The 21313-nt window shown below is 36.0% G+C and overlaps 2 protein-coding genes across 3 annotated transcripts; one reads left to right on the top strand and one right to left on the bottom strand.

The window, feature by feature from the left end:
• The first annotated feature begins 16482 nt into the window (after positions 1-16482).
• LOC139847179 (ultraviolet-B receptor UVR8-like) lies at positions 16483-19316 on the top strand. 2 transcript variants are annotated; one of them, XM_071836812.1, is made up of 5 exons: positions 16483-16633; positions 16773-16922; positions 17483-17518; positions 17622-17722; positions 17839-19316. In XM_071836812.1, exons 1-5 carry the CDS (start codon positions 16561-16563, stop codon positions 19105-19107), a joined length of 1629 nt encoding a protein of 542 aa, XP_071692913.1. In that variant the 5' UTR covers positions 16483-16560; the 3' UTR covers positions 19108-19316. The 2 variants fall into 2 exon arrangements, with proteins under 2 accessions (XP_071692913.1, XP_071692912.1); XM_071836811.1 differs by having other exon boundaries at positions 16485-16633; positions 16770-16922.
• A 346-nt stretch (positions 19317-19662) lies between these two features.
• Positions 19663-20628, bottom strand: LOC139850485 (uncharacterized). The gene has a single exon (XM_071840058.1). It carries the CDS (start codon positions 20550-20552, stop codon positions 19794-19796), a length of 759 nt encoding a protein of 252 aa, XP_071696159.1. The 5' UTR covers positions 20553-20628; the 3' UTR covers positions 19663-19793.
• Between the last annotated feature and the right edge of the window lie 685 nt (positions 20629-21313).

Below are 21313 nucleotides of genomic sequence, written 5' to 3'. Positions count from 1 at the left end.
CCACTTTTAAAAATCTATTATTTTTGGGATGAAAATACATGCAGTTTTATAAATGTTTTACAAAATAGACACAAGTAATCGAAAATACTTTCTATGTTGGATTATCAAACCGAATATGCCCCTTTTTAGCTTGGTAGCCTAAGAATTAGGGAAATGGCCCCTAATTGACGCGAATCCTAAAGATAGATCTATTTGGCCCAACAAGCCTCATATGAGTTACGGATGCTTTAGTACTTCGATTTATCATATCCGATGAGAGTCTCGGAATGATGGGGATATTCTATATACATCTTGTTAAGGTCGGTTACCAGGTGTTCAACATATGAATGAATTTTATCTCTATGCAGCTTGCGAAATGCCTGATATGAGATGTATATTTATGGAAAAAAAAATGAAATCTTGTGGTCTATTGTTACAATTTGATAAATATATAGGTTAAACCTATAACTCACCAACATTTTTGTTGACGTTTTAAGCATGTTTATTCTCAGGTGATTATTAAGAGCTTCCGCTATTGTATGCTAATGTATGGACAAGAGTTGGAGTCAGCATGCTTGTATAATATTGTTTAAAAACTGCATTCGAAGACTTAAGTTGATGTGTAATATTATTGTAAACCATTATGTAATAGTCATGTGAAAACGCTATATTTTAGATTATCATTATTTGATAATCGTCGTAATATTTCTAAACCTTTATCGATAAAATAAAGGTTATGGTTTGTTTTAAAATCGAATGCAGTCTTTGAAAAACGTCTCATATAGAGGTCAAAACCTCGCAACGAAATCAATTAATATGGAACATTTATAATCGATATGAATGGGACATTTCAAATAATATCAAAGCAATCGCCTGGAGCAGGAGCTTCGGAATACACAGGCAGGTCTGTAAAAAGCAAGCAAAGCAAGGAGTGATTGACGAAGAAAAAAACGGAGAAAACATACCAAATAGAGGGTTTGCAGCATTGACGTCATCACTCGCTTCATCACGGAGGTGACCAAACTTTTGCTTCTTCACAGATGAAAGCTTGGGATGTGCCTTTCGCTTCATCACACCCTTAGCCTTGTAGCGTTGTGCTACCTTTGCCCCAACACCGGTAAAAGCAATAGGCTGGTCATCCTGAATATCCACATCAATGGGAGCTTCAACTTGCTTCGTTTATTCCTTAGTCTTCACCTTGGTTAAACTCACTTCAACATGTTCAACCTTCGGTTTGCTTGATATCTCCATGAAACCAGAACATGTAGGAGATTCAACATCCTTGACAACATTAGACCTAGCTTGAACATCAACAGTATATTCTTTAAACCCTTGAGCCTTGACGACATTCCTCAAAGACATTTCTGTAAAAAACATAGCACATAAATATTAGAAGTTAGAGAAATAAGCAATCATATCCAAAAACACAATGAAACATACCCTGTTCCCCACACAAGAATACAGGGTTGGCAGTACCCTCCTCCCATCCGGGTGCCATCCCTAACTTAAAAAGTATAGCATCTGGGTAAGTAGAAGGAATGATGGGGTGTTTACAAATCCTCCTAAACAAAGCATCGTCTTCAGGAATGAAAGGAACAAAATCTTTATACTCCTTGGGGACAAATGCCCTTGTAGGATCAGAGATAAAAGGATACTCCTTTGGAAACAAGAAAGACTTTTTCAAAAAGATGAAGGAACATTTCCAGTTTCGAACATCAGGAAATTGAGGAGCAAAACAATATACAGAAGGAGCCCCTTTTTGACTCTTCACTTCTGAACAGTAACCCAATCGTCGGTATCACCTATTCGAAAGAAGCGGCGAAACAAGTCAACGCTCTCCACCGTAAGCCCTACACATTACTTCAAAAGACATGACTTTCTTCGTATCCAAGGGATGAAAAACAGAGATATTCACCTTGAAATAATCTCGAACACTAAGGAACAAAGAAGAAATAGGAATCCTAACATTACACTCCGTAAAAATCTGGGTATAAACACCAACATAACCCTTAGGAGGTTTTAAGATATGCTTGTCGTTAGCAGGAATGAGCATATCACTAGGTTTTAAACAAAACATCTCAAGCAGATACGAGAGCAAAGGAGGTTTAACCTCGCTAAAGGACGCCTCAATGCCACGTTTTGACATGATAAAAATAAACAAAAAAGAAGAAGAAAGAAAAGCATGAGAGAAATCTGTAAATACCTTATAGGAAAAGATGAAAGAATTCCAGAAAGATGAAGTTTTTTGAAGAAAGGATGAATAAAAGTAGAGGAAGAGAATGCAGTGTTTTACCCTTAAGAAATGTGAAGGGGTAGTCGTCAAATCAAACTGTAGAGAAACCCTTGGTAACTGTAATCTGATGGACGGTCGTACCCCTGGAAGCAAAGCATAAAAGATTCTGCCATTAAGGGTATAATAGTAATATCAGGGACAAGGACTTTAACCGATGCAATTAAATGTCAAATCAGAGCAGAAGAAATGATTACCGCTAAGTTTAACTCTACAAAGCTTATATATTGATAGTAACGCTTCGTAGAATTAAACTGTGGGGGCTTGATAGTGCACCCTACCTCCGGTTCGTTTACCAGCTTCGCAGTTTGCTTTGGATAATTTTACTACAACACATAGTACAAAGGAAACATCAGCTACAATGAACGAGGCCCTGAAATCAGGTCAAGAATTGTGATCTTAGAGCCCATAAAACCTCGGTCAATTACAAAGTCAAGCTAGCGGAACTATTTCTAGCTCGGCTGCACGCTTGTACAACAAAGGAAAGGGACAAGGTTACTTTCCTCTGTAGGTTCACGAAAAGGGAAAGGTCAAGGTTACTTTCCATTGGAAACTAGCGAGCTGGTACAGGAAGCCGCTCCAATCCACTTATAAATAGCATAGAATGCAGGATACATTCCACATTCAACACACACACTCTTATTAACATCATATGTCATACTTCTTACTTCGGTGGCGTAAAACAATCACCTGATTGTTACCTTCGGGGAATCGCCAGCGAACGAAGCTAAACCAATAATCACCCAATCCCATATTTCAATGACTAGGATATCTCCATATCAATACTAAACCTCCAGTTATTGTACAAACAATGACATCGCCCAATCGAAAGGTATTTTTAAGTTTTTAATTATATTAATTTCTTATTCATGTAATTGTGTTTTTGTTATGTTTAAATTAGTTTTAGTCAAAAATGGGTTTACTAATGACGTTTTTTTTTTAAGTTCAAAGAACCTGATTAATATACCGAAAAATTACAAAAGGATGATTACAACGAACTCGAGCCCTACTGTATGTGGTAAGTATAAACCTAGTATGAACGGGTATTACGAAAACACGAGAACAAAATACAAAAGAAGATACTCGAAATGAAATGGAAATCAGCAGGAAAAGGCTCATTTTACACAAACTAATGACATGTTTGGAAGGTCATATTTTAATAAGTGTATGGCTCATTGCATCGATTAACCCAAAAAGTTGTCTGAGATCGCATATATTTTGATTAAGGGTAAAGATGAATAAACCAGGCCTGCAAGATTAAAAAACCAACTTTTGACTTTTGACCAGGAAAGGTTGACTAATTATTACTCCATGTTATAAATTATAATAAAAATATAAATTACTGTACTACATATGAAAAGCTCCCTTTTTTCTCTCAAACTTCTATCCATCCTTTTTTTGCTCCTCCCTAAACCGGCACCCAATACCACCGCCGCACAACTCCGCCAAACGCCTCCGTCCAACTTTGTCCAACTCCGCCAATCACCATGGAATCATCTTTATAACCACCTAACCGTCTCCCTCTCACAGATCTGAACACCTCTGCATCCGTCGATCACCATGAAACCACCGCCATCGCTTGTCTTCTTCTTTTTTGATTTAAAATCCGGCTTTTATCAACCGCCAACCTTCTTATTCAGATCTACTCCGATTTACGATAAATCATCAAACATCGTACACTTCACTACATACAAAACACAATTTCCGACCAAACCTGCAAAATTTCGTCTATTTATGACAATCCCTCACCACGCGCCGCCACTCTCGTCGCCGAGAATTTTATTTCGAACGAAAAATCCTAATTTATTACTAGAAATAGTTCTATCATTACTGTCCATAAAATCATAAGTTGATTATAATTACTTTTTGTTTTTAAATTCATGAATCATGATAAATACTCGGTATCAGTATTTATCATCCATCCATTGACTTCTTTATCTAAAATGAAAAAGAAAAATGATGGTACTTGTTTAGGAAGAAGAGAAAGCAAAACAGAAAAACTTGTACATTATGTAGAAAATTATGTAGAAAATGTATGGTGTAGAATTTGCATTGGTTTTTACAAAAAGGCTAACAAAATGACATTACTCTACTTAAAAAGGCTGTAAAAAACTGAAAAAGTGAGGAAAAGATCTGACACGAAATGGTTAATTATTCTGAAATCAAGAAAAATTAAAAAACCAAGTCAAATACGGTGGTTTATTTATAATTACTCTAGATTAATTCATGGGAAGAAATGTGTTTTTCAAAAAATTTACACAGCCTAAAGTAATGTTGATTATAAGTGCTATAAACTCTTAGAAATATGGACTTGCAAACATTCCCTAACTGAGATAGTTTTTTACTTTTGAGTTAACATTGTAGTAAGCCTTGAGTGGCTATATTGTGAGGTTTCTATTTTATGTTTCAAACTATAAGAAATCGTCAGATACATATTATGCCACTAAGTAAAAGTTGGACACAGAGTACAAAGGGTGAAGAAGAGACTAGCGTTTGTGAAATATTGGGGATGAAGATGAAAAAAAGGGAAGAAAGGAAGTAAAATAAAATTATGTCGGTCGTCCTTGTAAAAGAGATAAAATGACAGAATTGCCCTCACATGTTTGGCACATGCTGAAGGTTAACGGAGGAAAGAGACGGACAGGAAACAGAAGGACGACGAGAGTTATTAAATGCAAGTTTAGTGACGACGAACGCACAAAAAAAAAACAAAAACAAAAAAAAACTTTAAGGACGACGCCTATAATTTCAGTATAAGTTCAAGGACGACGAGAGTAATTTTGTCAATAACTTTTATAAACTTAGACTTAAGCACTAGATAGATATTTGTAAACATAGATGGACATATACATTTACAGAAGTTAAACAAATAAAAAAAACTCAAATTGTAACAAGAAATATCAAACAGCAGCAACATAAAATAAATATAGACACATCTTTAGATGTTATTTTAATACCTGTTTTAAAGTTCAAGAACACATCATAATTGATAGCTCTTGACTGAATGATGTTGAATCATACACCATTGAAGATTTGCTTTATGGATCTCTATATACCTCATATTTGTTGGAATAAAATCACACCCGTAGACAATGAAAATTGAAAGTAAAAATAAAAAATGTTGCAGTAGATGGTTGATGGTAGGAGACTATAAAGAGAATGCGTATTTAAGATGGTTGATTTGGTTAGTAAACATAAATTGAAAATTGTACTAGATGATTGATGGTAGGTGAAAGGTGAAAGGTGAAAGTGAAAATGAATATGAATACTCCGTATTAGATAGAGAAGATGGTAGGTTTCATTGGTGGACCTATGAAAAATATGGATAGTCAATGACTCAATGTTCATATCGGGGTAATGTGTGATGTGTCATTAGGGGACCCATTAAAAATTTGTGATATAGGAAAGATGTTAGACCACTCACCTATACTAATATATGTTGGGAAGAGAGGATCGCCTGGACGTTGGGAGATATAAATTTGAGAGAAAATAACTCTATTGCTCACAAGAATAGATTACACGAGTATTATAAAACTAAAAAAAAACTCTCAAACTCACACACACTATCTAGGTTGTGATTACACTTATCTGAGTAATTTTGGGATGATTTACAATGAAAGTTTGCATCTCTATTTATAGCAAAAATCGGCGAATGGTGTGAACAAGGAAGGTTGGTGAAAGTTGGTGGCCGTCATCGTGTTCAAGTTTGCCACTTCCATACGCGTTGTCAACGTCGGCAGCTTTGAACATCTAGATGACGGCTGGAACAGAGCCATCTAGATGACGGCTGGAAACCATCAATTTTCCCCCTCCAGCCGAATCAACGAACATTCCAGTTATGTCTCTGCATAACTCCAACTTCTCTCGAGTCACCACCTTTGTTAACATATCCGCAGGATTCTCCTTTGTATGGATCTTCACTAGTCTCAACAGTTGTCGATCAATTACCTCGCGTATCCAATGATAGCGAATATCAATATGTTTTGTACGGGAATGGTACATGGAGTTCTTGCTCAAATCTAGAGCACTCTGACTGTCACAATGCACCTTGTACTCCTTTTGCTTGATTCCAAATTCTTGGAGATAACGCTTTAACCACAACATTTCTTTTCTAGCTTCTGCGGCAGCAATATACTCTGCTTCAGTTGTGGATAATGCAACACAATTCTGTAGTCTTGAATGCCATGAAACAGCTCCCCCTGTAAAAGTGTAAATGAATCATGAAGTAGATTTCCTACTATCAGGATCTTCGGCCATATCCACATCTGTATAGCCTTCCAAGATTGGATCAGCTCCCCCGTAACAAAGACATAGATTCTTTGTACCTTTAAGATATCTAAGAATCCATTTTACCGCATTCCAGTGCTCTTTCCCGGGGTTGGAGAGAAAACGACTCACCGTTCCCACTGCATGAGCAATATCGGGCCTTGTATACACCATTGCATACATCAAACTTCCAACTGCTGAAGAATATGGTACTGAAGACATCTCCCCAATCTCTTCCTTTGATGAGGGACAAGAACTCTTACTTAACTTGAAATGGTTAGCTAATGGAATGCTAACAGGTTTGGCATTGTTCATATTGAAACGTGAAATCACTCGTTCAATATACTTCTCCTGAGATAGCCATAACCTTTTATTCTTCCTGTCTCGGGTTATCTGCATTCCCAAAATCTGTTGAGCCTGTCCTAAGTCTTTCATGTCAAAAGACTTTGAGAGTTCTTTTTTCAGCTGGTTGATCTTCGTTGCGTCTTTCCCTACGATCAAAATATCGTCTACATATAGTAGAAGAGCAACGAAATTTCCTTCAGAAAACTTCTGAATGTAGACACACTCATCTGCTGCAGTTTTCTTGTACCCTTGACTCACCATGCACGAGTCAAACTTCTTGTACCACTGCCTAGGTGCATGCTTCAAACCATATAAACTTTTCTTCAGCTTGCATACGAGGTTATCTCCTGAAACCTCAAAACCTTCCGGCTGCTCCATGTAAATTTTTTCATGTAAATCTCCATGAAGAAAAGCTGTCTTTACATCCATCTGTTCAAGCTCCAAGTTCATACTTGCGACCAATCCAAGTATGACTCTAATTGAAGTCATCTTGACTACTGGTGAAAATATCTCGTCAAAATCAATCCCTTTCTTCTGTTGAAATCCTTTGACTACAAGTCGTGCTTTGTATTTCACCACTTTTCCACTGCCATCCTTTTTCAGCTTGAACACCCATTTATTTTTCAGTGCCTTCTTCCCGCGTGGAAGTTCTACAATCTCATAAGTTTGATTTTTCTGCAGAGAATTCATCTCATCTTGCATTGCGAGCAACCATTTTCTCTTTATCCTTATGAGTTACTGCTTCATGAAAACTCTCTGGTTCTCCATCTTCAGTAAATAGAAGGTACTCGGATTCCGGATATCTACTCGATGGAATCCAACCTCGTTCAGATCTACAAACTTCTGGAACATTCTAAAGAGATCCACCATCATCTTGACCTTGTGATGGTGTTGGAATGTCTAGAAGATGGGGTTGTGGCTCCCCCTGCTCAGCACCGTCATTTTCCTTATTATCTTTTACTTCCGGTATTTCATCTTGCACTGTATGTTCATTTCTCATAAATGATTCTGTTGTTGCCTCTGGCACCTGAGCAGCAACATTTGTCTTCTAAGATATTGTGGGCTTTTCAATATATTCTATTGTCTGGCTTTCATGGAACACCACGTCCCTACTTCTAATCACCTTTTTCTCCTTTGGATCCCATAATCTGTATCCAAATTCTTCATCTCCATAGCCTATGAATATGCATGGAGTGGTCCTTGCATCCAGCGTATGTCTGAGCTCTTTGGATACATGTGCGTACGCCAAACATCCAAATACTCTTAAGTGAGAGTATGATGGATCCTTTCCAGACTAAAGTTTCTCTGGGACTTCAAAATTCAATGGTACTGATGGAGATTGGTTGATCAAGTAACATGCGGCTCTGACTGCTTCTCCCCAGAATGGCTTTGGCAGCTTAGCCATACTGAGCATGCTCTGAACACGTTCCATGATTGTTCGGTTCATTCTTTCTGCTATACCATTGTGTTGAGGGGTACATGGAACTGTCTTCTCATTTCGGATGCCATATGATCTGCAATAGACATCGAACTGCCTGGAAGAGTATTCACCGCCGTTGTCGGATCGAAGACACTTTAACGTCTTTCCTTTCTCAGGTTCTACCATGACATGAAACTGTTTGAAGTAATCGAACACCTGGTCCTTCGTTCGCAAGAAATATACCCACACCTTTCTAGAAGCATCATCGATAAACGTTAGAAAATATCGGTTGCCGCCAATTGATTCAACCTCTAAGGGACCGCAAACAGCAGAGTGTACTAGACTGAGTAACTCTGATTTTCTCGTTGAAAAGGAATTAAACGAGACTCTATGCTGCTTACCAAACAGACAATGATTGCAAGGATCTAGTGCAGCGTCCTTATCTACATTGATAAGCTTCTTCTTTATTAGGGTAGACAACCCTTTCTCACTCATGTGACCGAGTCTCTGGTGCCATAAATTTTGTGAAGCCTCCTTTTCTGCAACATTAATACTGTCTGTGCAGATCTTCACATGAGTCTTGTACAGTGTACCACAAATGTGTCCTCGAGCGACTATCATAGCGCCTCTTGACAATTTCCATGTGCCTTTACTGAAATGACTATCATAGCTCTGTTTGTCTAGAGCTACCCCAGAAAGTAAATTCAGCCGAAGATCTGGCACATGGCGGACATCCTTCAAAGTGATTGTGCTCCCAGAACTTGTCTTTATCTTGACATCACCAATTTCGACAATCTCAGCGGAACTGAAATTTCCCATCTTCACAGCTCCAAAGTCACCAGCTTTGTATGTTGTGAAGTATTCCTTGTACGGAGTCACGTAGTAGGAAGCTGCAGTATCTACCACCCATTCCGTGTCTTCTCGTGAGACGTGAATGCATGTCTCGTCATGGGTTGAACAATAAGCTACATCACCAGTGATAGTAACTAATGTTTCTCCACCCTTGTTCTTCGACTATGAACTACTTTGACCTTGTTCCTCTTTCAATCTATAGCAATTCTTTTTCATATGTCCTTCTAATCCACAATGATGACATTTATATAATGGTTTTCTGTCATCAGCAGACCTGCCCCTGCTCTTACTTCTGCCTCTCCATTTATTTTTGCTACTCATTCGCTGTCTCCCCCGATTCTCTGTGACAAAGGCATGGGTCTGATCTGTGCCTATGTCTTTTCTCCTTGCCTCTTCACTGAATAGGGCATCCTTGACCATTGACATGGTAAGTTTGCCATTCGGAGCTGAGTTGCTGAGTGTTACGACCAGCGTTTCTCAGCTATCGGGAAGAGAACTAAGTAGCAATAGCGCCTGAACTTCATCGCCAAGAGGCATCTCTACAGACGATAACTGGTTGACCAAACTCTGGAACTCACTGGTATGCTCGGCAACTGAAGTTCCACTTTTGAGCTTCATGTTGACTAAACGCCTCATTAGTAGGGCTTTATTCCGAGCAGTCTTGGCCTGGTACATGTCCTCCAACTTTTTCCAGAGGACATATGCGTCTGTCTGTTGTGCAACATGGTGGAATACACTATGATCAATCCATTGACGGATCTGACCAATAGTTTTTCGGTTTAATTTCTTCCATTCTATCTCTTTTGCAGAATCAGGGTTTATACCCTTCAATTCAATAGGATCAAACAAATCCTTACAACTGAGGAGATCTTCCATCCGAGGTTTCCACAGCGTGTAGTTTGTGGCTGTGAGCATAATCATAGCTCCCGAAGATGATGTTGACTCTTTTATGGACATTATCACCTTACAAATAATTTTTCAACACAAACGGGGTTGAATTGTAGAAAACAAAGATCACTGTTACGTCCGGAGCGGTTGAAAATGGTGGAATAGACACTTCGCGGCTTAAATTCCACTTACGGGGCAAAATTATAAACTTCAGGGACCAAAAATGAAATTCTGAAAATTTCAGGGACCAAATTGTAAAATTTCAGAATTGCTACAGTACTGCTACATGACCTTGCTACAGTACTGCTACAGGAACTTGCTACATTGCCGCCAGCTGCTACAGTGAATTGCTACAGGACTTTCTTCTCCGGCGAAAATTCCGGCACCAGTCGTCTTCTCCGGCGAGATTCCGGCGAGTTGACCAAACTTTGACCGCGTTTTCTGGGCTCGTTATAACTCCGTTTAAGTCACCTTTTTTTGCGTTGGACTCGGTTCGACGAGACGAATCCAATGGTACACACAAAATTGGATTTTGAGGAAACTTCAGAAAATCCAAAACTCGACCAACGTCTCTAACCAAGCTCTTGATACCACTTGTTGGGAAGAGAGGATCGTCTGGATGTTGGGAGATATAAATTTGAGAGAAAATAACTCTATTACTCACAAGAATAGATTACACGAGTATTACAAAACTAAAAAAAAAACTCTCAAACTCACACACACTATCTAGGTTGTGATTACACTTCTCTGAGTGATTTTGGGATGATTTACAATGAAAGTTTGCATCTCTATTTATAGCAAAAATTCTATGACCGTGAATGGTGTGAACGAGGAAGGTTGGCGGAAGTTGGCGGCCGTCATCGTGTTCAAGTTTGCTACTTCCATACGCGTTGTCAACGTCGGCAGCTTTGAACATCTAGATGACGGCTGGAACAGAGCCATCTAGATGACGGCTGGAAACCACTGGAAACCATCAATATATTCTCACAAAATTTCTCTTCACTACGTCAATACAAACACCTTTAACATTCCTTTTACAAATCTCTTCATATCATACATCAAATGTTACTCACAATTATATCTCTAAAATATAAAATGTACAATTAATTAAACACAAAGTACAAGCAAAAAAACACATGGTCCACCTCTTACCCGTTAAAGCTCCGTTGTAGGAGTAACTAACAGATGAATTGGCGAATTGCTCCCTGTGTGTGAGCCCCTAGCGGCTGTTAACAAGCTTGGTAACACACCATAGGTTGTGACCTTATACACTCTTCTTAAAAAATGCGTTTAGTCGTGTAACGTTTTTAAGCGAACTTGAAGATATAATGTGATACTCCTATATTTTACGTTAACTTTTTGGAAATTGGTAAAAAAAAAAAAAAGTATCATGGTTGTTCTTCGAACTTTGTATCAGAAATCAGGTTAAGCACTATTATTTAAAACGATTATGATTCGTCCCAACTTTTTAACATATTACAATAATAGTTTCAGGGTTTAACAGGCGTTACTGTTATCCAATTGCGTTTATCCAATTACGTTAATCATGTGAGAAACATATGATTGGCACTTTGGTTATTTTGCCAAAGTACAATCAAATGTCACCTTCATCTTCATCAATATCAAAGATCATAAAACGTAATTTAATTTTACAATTTCTCCATGAAGCAAAACATTAAATATATATTTGTAAGTTTACACTTGCATTCACACAATAAAAAACAGAGTGCTTACAATTATAAACGTTTATTTTAACGACAAGCAACCAACTAACTGTTAAATTCATATAACTAGTAGCCAAGTTGGCTGCATAACGGCTATGTTTCCCAAATAGTTTACTTGGATTAACAAATTTACAACAAATAACTACAAGTGCGTACTTAAGAAGGAAAAAAAAAAAATACTGAAGTTGGATTAAATCAGTTGGAAGCTAAATTAAATATGAAAACAAAATTTCTGCTATGAAATCATAGCTTTTCACTACATGCAAGATCTAACAAAAAAATGTTTTGTGTGCGACGTTACCACCCTAATCAGGAACTATAATCAAATCAGAAAGGAAAACAGAACCTTTAAGGACACTTGTTATTTATGATTATGATTGATTGTTTAAATTTACTTTTTAATGCCTATTATATGTGCCGTTAAAATAATAATAATAATAATAATAATAATAATAATAATAATAATAATAATAATAATAATAATAATAATAATAATAATAATAATAATAATAATAATAATAATGCCTATTATAGTGGCGATTCCAGAATTATTTGTTTATGGAGTCTTGAAATTTTTTTTAGTACCAATTATATTTGAATGATATTTTGGTGATAGTTTACCTTTAAATAACTACAAATTTGAAAAATATTTGTGGTCCGAGTAGTTAAATTGGGTAGTGTTCTATACAATTTAAAAGGAAAAACTATAATTATGAAAAATATATGGGGTCGTGCAGTTAAATTTAGTGGTGTCCTATACAATTTAAAAGGTATTTTCTGTTAAAAATTTTCAAACTAGTGGTGTCCCGTGACCCTACGGGCGAACACATAAGTTCGCCACTGAGTATTATATGTACATCCGTATTACACTTAACTGGATAGTTTTAACGTTTAGTTAACTGTGAGATCATCATGCACAATGTTTAAAATTTGAAACCAACCATGATCAATTTAAAATTTAGGTCCCAATCTAAGTTCTGGTAAAAAGTTTGGGGATCAACGATTTTTTTTTTAAATTGATAACTTACATTTTTAGACCACTTACTTTATTTATAATTTTCTTCACACCTCATTTTTCCTTTTCACTTTCTACGTGGGATGAATTTCATTGTTTTTCATCCCACATTTGTTGAGTGATAGTAGTGATATGTAGTTAAAAATTATTATAATGATTATTTTAAAAATAATCTAGCATCAAGCTCGAACTTGAACAATAATTAAAGGATGGTGATATTTTTATTTAAAATTTGTTAAATCTATTACATTCGAGTATTAAATAGTTGTACTGTACAAGTATTCAGTGCAAAGTTATAGTCGATTTATTAAATTTGTAAGTGTAAATATCAATGCTTAATTACGAACCTGAATCTTTTTTTGTTAATGAATCTCAAAATAGAGATTTGAGAGGAATTGTTTCAATGAATGAGATATATGATAATTACATACAGTAATATTTATGTCTTTTTTAAGTGGATCATTTATTTAATATTTTTAATAGAGTTAGAGAGCTCCTAACGATCGAGTCTTGGTAGCTGCCCAGCCATCCGCCCACCTGGGCGCCGATGGCAGCGGACCGCCCAGGCCGCCGCACAGCCCATCGTCCGGGCTATCGTCCCTCGCTCCGTGCTTTTCTGACATATTTCTGGACGGAAGATTATGTATATTTAATATTTAATAAAATATAATGGAGATGGTGGGTGTGAGAGCTACGACGAGAGAAGCGGTGGTGGTGGCGGAGAAAGGAATAGTGATGGTGGTGGTTACCGGAAGAGTGAAGAATGAAAAGTGAAGATGAGGTTATGTATTTTAATTTTTTTATTTGATTGTGGATCCATGCTATTTTTATTTTATATTTTTAATAATTAATGAAATTAATAATTTTTAAGTTTTAAATTAGATGTAGTTTTATAATTAATAATATTAATATTAATATTAACATTAATTATAATTATAACTAGAATTAGAATAACATTAATATTCAGTATGTATAATTATATTATAACTAGATTTGTGGTCCGCGCTTCGCGGCGGATTAGTGTCATTTTAACGCTACTACATCGTTAGACAGTTTTTGGGCTGAAAGTCATCAAAATGTTGTCCACTCTTTCCAGACCATTTACGCAATGCCCAGCAACTGTTATGGTTTGAGACATCCTTTGTTCATTTTTACACTCTAAATTATTGAGATAAAAAGAACAAATAAATGTTTGAATTTGGTGATAATAAAAGAACAAAAACTACAACTATGTTAGTGTACACTTTCATAATTCATATTTATAACTTTTACCAACGACAAAAATAAAAATAAATAATTAAAGTTGTACAAAAAAATATTTTAAAGACAAAAAGAAAAAAGTCATTGTTAAGAAATAGGAGTATAAATACTACGCATATTTTTTCAATGAACTTAACTTTTAATTTAATTTCAAATAAGTTAAAATTAAAAATTAAAATTAAGATAATAAGAAATATGTGGGCTTTTTTTATCTCGTTTAATGTTTGGGCTTAAGCCCACCAGAAAAGGCTTGAAATCTGCTCATTTGTGATAGGGTTTTGGTATAAGTTAATTTTCTTTATCATTATTCAAACACCACACACTTTCCCATTTGCTTTATCCTCTACTAAACTATATCTGAGTTTATCTTCTTGAATTTTCATCTTCAACGCGTTTTCATCAAAAAAAATTTAATAGTTTCTAACTTGTTTTGTTAGTATATTTTTAGCATAAATAATATCAAATCGAGTTTTATATAAACGATTTTTTATATGTATGCTTTCTCTAACATTCTCGTTCAACAAATCTAGAAAAAATAAACGTCGTTATTAAGAAACTCATATTTTTCTTTTCAAAGTGGTATTTGTAGTAGGTTGATGGTGGAGATGGACGGAGTTCGTGGTAGGGCGATGATGGCGGTGAACGGAATTTCACGATGGTGGTGGTAGAGGTCAATATTAGTTGTAGATCTCTCATCATAACAATTAGAACCGAAATTTATGTTAAATCAAGACCGGAAACCGCATCGGTCGGAAAAGTTGTTTTGGGTTAGAATTTTTTATTTTTTCAGTTTAAGATTAAAAATTTTCAAGTTCATGATCTTGTAAGTTCGTATATTATAGCGATATATGTTTTTATTTTTCAGTTGTTTTTTGTGTTTGTTATATTTTCAGACTTTGCTTAACTAAAAATAAAAAAAAAAATTCCTCAGATCTGTTTAGTTCTATATCCATATTGGCTGGTGCTAGTGGCGGCGTGCTCGTAGCAGCGGTATGGTGACGGTGGCGGCGGTGCTGGTGGAGGGGTGGTGGTTGGGTAAGATGTAAAAAAAAAAAAAATTTGTGGTGTTGAAGATCTAAAGATGTGAAAGAATATTGTAAACTGTGATCTTGTTTGGCGGCGGTGCTGGTGGAGGGGTGGTGGTTGGGTAAGAGGTAAAAAAAAATGGTGGTGTTGAAGATCTAAAGATGTGAAAGAATATTGTAAACTGTGATCTTGCTTTTGGTTTTTTTTTTTTTTTTTGCAACCTTGGGTGTGAAAAGACAAAAGTACCCCTGGTGGTTACTGTTATACTGTAGCGATTTCGTTGATGTGGTGGGATTTAATTGGTTGGCGTTGTCCATATTTAGTATAATGTATAATGTATAATGGTATTGATTGTTGCCGACATCGTTTTTGCTAGAAGTTGGTGTTAGTGGCTAATTGTTGCCGGAAGTGGCAAGTAGCTGTTGACGGTGCTTTGTTTCAAAAATGGTTGGTGGCGGTGGTGTTTTATGGAGGGTTTTTATAGTTATTTTTGGTGATAAAAAATTCTTTATTAGTCTTTGTTAGTTACTGTATTAATTTTAGTATATGATTTTTGTTTTAAGATCTACTCCAATTTATTTATTTATTAGATTGTTTAACAATCGATTAAAGTAGATGTTAATTATTTAGTTAAACTTAAAATCAGAATTCAGAATAAAATCAGAAGATAAAGTAAATTATTCAAAAAAAAAAAAAACTACTGTAGCTACAGTGCGCTACAGTAGTTACATTGTTTTTTGGGGTATGTGGCGGGTTGTGGTTGGAGGGTGTTATCGGGTTGTGGTTGGAGGGTGTTATCCATATTTAGTATATAGTATAATATAATATAATTATAAATAATTACAATTATTTAATTGTTTAAACAAAAATAAAAAATATGAAAAAAATATGAAAAAAAAGTGTAACTGTTGGAAGTGTTTAGTCATGAGTTTAGTTCTAAAAAAAAGTTCTGATGTGACGCTTATATGGCGTCTAGTCCTGAAGAACTAAGGCTAAACAATTGAAACCTCTCTTAATAATGAGTATTAAATATAATCATGTTAAGTTTGCATTTTATTTTTATTTTAGATTTATGTGATATATATGTAGAGGTGGACGGTGGTTATAGATTCAACTCTAATTTTTAAATGGAGTCAACAACAACAACAAAATCCAATACCACATAAGTAGTGCATGAAAGAAGTGGATGTAGACAATCCTTCTCCTATCTGAGAATAAAGACAAGTCATTTTTTCATTCAGAGTGAAAACACTCTCAAAAGTAGAGAAAGTCATCTCTCTCTATTCGACGGATAGATAGATTGCTTCCGAGTGAACTCCGGTTAATAAGTAAAAGTTTATTTAAAAAAATAAAATAAAATTAAAAATAAAATTGAGACTACACCGATAGCCAGCCGTGAAATTGGGTCACTTCTATCCGATTCTAATAATCGCATTCGGGTAAGAGTTGTCGGCCAAAGTAGTAGAGTCCGTCGGAACAGAAGAGTAGATAGAGTATGGCGGCCAACAATCTAAATCGGAAAGCAGTCGCACTTGCTGCCGGAGAAGCTCACACTCTCCTTCTCACCGGTAATCCAATCTTCTAATCTATTAAGTACTCTATTACTAGTATTGCAACTGTAATAATGTACTCCTAGCAAATTATAAACAGCTCTTAATTTGGAGATTGTTTCATTAATTAATCACTTTTAATTCCTTATGAAAGCAGGTGATGGTGACGTTTATTCATGGGGAAGAGGAACCTTTGGCCGGCTCGGAAATGGTTCAGAGGTGGATCACCATTTTCCTCTTAAAATCGAATTAGGGAAGAAAATTGTTGGATTAGCTGCAGGCGCTTATCACTCTCTAGCTCTTTCTGGTACATTTCACCTCTAAAATTAATGAATTTGTTACTGAGTATCGAAATTTTCAACTGCAACTACTATCTGTTTCAAATTTGGCCATCATATAATGCTAGTAAATAGTTTTTATAATGATTTTTTATATACTCATAGTAGACCATCTGTTATAGACCTGATTCTGGTAGAACGATAGGTGTATGTTGCCATGTTATAGCCGATAGAACAGTATCTCTATCGTTAACTTGTCCTATCATTATCGGCCGGCTCTAAATGATTAGTAGTAGCTATGGATCGTTGTTCTCATAAACGTGTTCTAGTGGCTGCAACGAACGCTCATGTTCTAGTATTTTGTCGTTGATAGTTCACATATATTCTTATGGAAGTACTGTTGTTTTGTAAAAACTACCGAATGTTTAAAGGCTGTATCTAAAACGATGATATAGGTCGTTACAAATGATATCCTAAAATGCATATGCACTATTAGACTATAGAATTTAGGTTAATGAACTATACTAGGCTGCATAATTTAGGTTCATGAAGTAACACTTTCTATCTATTACTTTAACTTTTATCTCAGATGATGGTTCACTTTGGAGCTGGGGCTATAATTCTTGTATCCTTTCAATAAATACATTTTCTGAGTATGTGTTTTAAATTAGCGAAAGAGGATATTTGTGGTGCCAATGTTATACTTTGCATACTTACTACTAAAATAGATGGTCAACTTGGTTTTGATGGAGGTAGTTCTTCCGTACCCTCTTTGGTGAAGGTGCCAGTAACAAATGGATCTGCAACTAACAATGAAACAACACTTAAGGTGTGGACTATCATAAACTTCTTATATTCTGATTATATATCTGCATATGTGTGTGTGTATCACATTATCACTTTCAAAACGCACATCCAAACACCTAAGTTTTTTTTCCCGCCCAGATGTCTTCAGTGAAAGCAGGAGGCATGATGTCACTAGCAATCGATGAACACGGGTCACTCTGGATGTGGGGCAACTGCCCTGTACCCGAAATCTCAAGTGAAGTGGAATTTACGCTTGCCCCTATACCAACTCCAACACCCGTTAACTTCCATGGTCATACGGTAGTCAAAGTAGCATGTGGAAGCGAGCACATTGTAGCATTAGTCAACGCCGGAGCGATACGTGAAAACGGTGACCTCGTATGCTATACTTGGGGTAACAACGATCATGGACAGCTAGGCGTTGGAGATACCGACACAAGACCGAACCCTGAAATCGTCCAGAAATTTAACACGGGGGCCGGGTCCCCTTGGGCTGCTTATGAAGTCGCATGTGGTGCGTTCCATACGTGCGTACTTGCTTATAAAAAGACGGATAATGTTGTACTAGAAAACGCGTGTTGGACTTTTGGTCGTGGTAATAACGGGCAGTTAGGACAAGGAACCTCAAAAAATTCTTTGTACCCGCAAATGGTTGACGGGTTGCCGAAAAATTTGAATTTGGTTTCTGTTGATTGTGGTTTGTTTCACACGAGTGTAGTTTCGTCGTCTGGGAGTGTTTGGTCATGGGGAATGGAAAACGGGTTGGGTTTATGTCCCGAAGCTACTTTTACAGAAGGTGATGGTGGAGATGCACTTTCGCCCCGTTTAATTAACGGGCCAAAATTTTCAGACCCGGTTCAAGTAGCTTGTGGTGCTGCTCATACTGTTATTCTAGCAGATAATGGATACAAACTTTGGTCTTGGGGGAGAGGAAAAAGTGGGGTGCTTGGAACTGGTCAAGAGGTTGACTTTTTCAAACCAACGCCCGTTTTGTGGCCCCCACCAAACGAGGATGGTCAGGAAACTGTTACTAAGAGCGTTTTGGAAAAGGGTAGTGAAGAAAGTACAGAGATTGAGAAGAGGTTAGCGGTTATGATGGAAGAAATGAATCTTTTGCAATCGAAGTTTTATATAATGGAGCGTTATGCTAGCATTCTTCACGGTTCTATATTTGGAAAGCCTTTTGAAGAAGATAAAGATATACCACTTTCTTTACGGACTTCGGGTACATTTGATATTAACAAAGAGTGGGAGAATATGTTGGAATCGTGTGATCGTAGTAAGCTCATACGTTTGCAGATGTTTTACCGTAACATGCTTGCAGGTGTTGATGATAAGATGATGAATCTTAGGATCAAGGAGATGCTCAAAGAGTACCTCGAATCATCACCGAGAAACAATCGCTAAAAAGAATATGTTTATAGGTCTTTTGTTCATCTTCACCGGTATGTTGTACAATCCAGTTAATTATAAATGTTTAGATTGTGTTTAAAACCCTAAACTTGTAAATTATAGTTCTTAAAAGATGGTGCAACACTAAGGTCTTGTTTCATTGAACTTATTTTGGCATGCAAGCACCTTTGTATAAAACCAGGATTACTCCCGATTAATTCTGATTACTCCTTTTTCTAAGAAGATGCTCCTAGTTTCCAAAATCCATTTAATTTATCGTTCAACGTCGGTTAATAGGTCAAAATCATATTTGTTGGTCAAAGTCAAAATTGGTCAAAATTTTAAGAGTAGATTAAACTAGAAAATTAGAGTTTTTGAACAAATGAACAATTATGTTTATGTGTTTAGACAATTACGTTAAACTTTATGTTTATGTTTATGGTTTTCGTCTATATACACTTGTATTTTTTTCGAAATTTATCACTTAAATTATGAAAAGTCCAATCCGATTAATCCTCGAGTTGATTACTCTATTCAAAGTTCCGACCGAATACTCTGAGTAGAGTAGAGAGTTTTGCAACCTTGATGCAAGAATATATTATTGAATGACAAATGAATGTTTATATTTACATTTCGATTAATCTAACAAATTACAGACTAAAGAAGAAAACTAAATAATTAACAATCTCTACTCTAACTATTCAGTTAACTAAATTAACCCCACAATAGTCTTGATCACCATCTTGATCAATGATGTTACTATTATCATCATCTTGGCTAATATACGCCGAAAGATTAATATACTTCTCCTGTTCAGTACGATCTCTCCATCGAGCTCTGCATATCACACAACTCGTTGATCGTCTTCTACTACTTTTCTTCCATGCTAACAAACACTCTTCGTGTATCAGATTTTTACACGTAGCACACGCAACCAATTTCCGCTCTCCAATTCCCATATCCTCCAAACAAATCGGACAATTCGACCCTTCTTCCGCTTGTATAGCAGGCGCCTTACCATCCGGATGAGTCGTAACACGTTGCAAATACATTTCTTGAAACCTTTGTCGAATAACAGGACCAGCGATAGTATCAAGTGAAATGGGAGATGATAGTAATTGAGTTAGTTCATTGATGTGGAGAGTGGTGCGCCATAAACATGGGTCATCTAGGGATACAGAAAGAACACGAATGTAAACGAAGAGGATGTGTTTGCATGGGGTGGTGCGATCGGGGCACGTGCATGATGGGGTGGTGGAGAGGTTAACGGTGTAGACGTTTCCTGTGGCGCCTAAGATGAAGAAATCGGAGTTGGTACGATGGAGGAGACGTAGGCGGTGTTCGAGTGCGCGAAGGACTCGTTCGGTGAGTGGTTCGGGTGGGTATTGGTTGAGGTCTGGTAGTGGTGGTGGTTGTGGTGGTGGTGGTGGCGATGAGGTTGAGGGATGCAAATGATCCATTTTTTATGTTTTTTTTTTTTGGATTTTGGAGCTATTTTTGGGTAGAGAAAATGGTGTGTGTGATTGAGGAATTGGGTTGGTTAATGTATGTAGATGGTGATTGTATGTAGAGATGGAGATGCTTAAATGAGACGTGAAGGGGAGGTGGAAGAATACGTTAGTTAACGGGATAAGTTAGCGGTTGCCTCGTTAAATTAAGTTTGAGGTTGTCTATAAGGCAAGAAGACTTGTAACGATGATTTTGTGTTTGACTTTTTAACTTGTTTATACTCCGTAATTTTCTTTTATCTAATCGGAGTAGGGTTTAAACTACAAATGAGGGTGGTAAATTTGAATCTAAATAATACTGTAATTTTAAAAACTTTTTTAACGTATGCCCTAAGAGTACAAGTTAAGCATCATTTATTACACTTAAATTTTTCAAATATGTCACAAAATTAATTTATCAAACTCACAAATTTCCTAATTTACATATGTATTATCTACACTTTTATATTATTCATGGAAACTTTAGCATCATTAATGGTTCTTAACATGACCCTTAGAACACAAGTTAGTTTTTCCCTAATAATAATAATAATAATAATAATAATAATAATAATAATAATAATAATAATAATAATTAATAATAACAATAATAATAACAATAATAATAATAATAATAATAATAATAATAATAATTATGATGTTGATGATATAATAATAATAATAATAATAATAATAATAATAATAATAATAATAATAATAATAATAATAATAAT

This window comes from Rutidosis leptorrhynchoides, chromosome 5, assembly GCF_046630445.1.
Source record: "Rutidosis leptorrhynchoides isolate AG116_Rl617_1_P2 chromosome 5, CSIRO_AGI_Rlap_v1, whole genome shotgun sequence".
Taxonomy (NCBI): domain Eukaryota; kingdom Viridiplantae; phylum Streptophyta; class Magnoliopsida; order Asterales; family Asteraceae; genus Rutidosis; species Rutidosis leptorrhynchoides.
The sequence above is the reverse complement of the archived record's forward strand: the minus strand, read 5'-3'. Positions and strand labels throughout refer to the sequence as shown.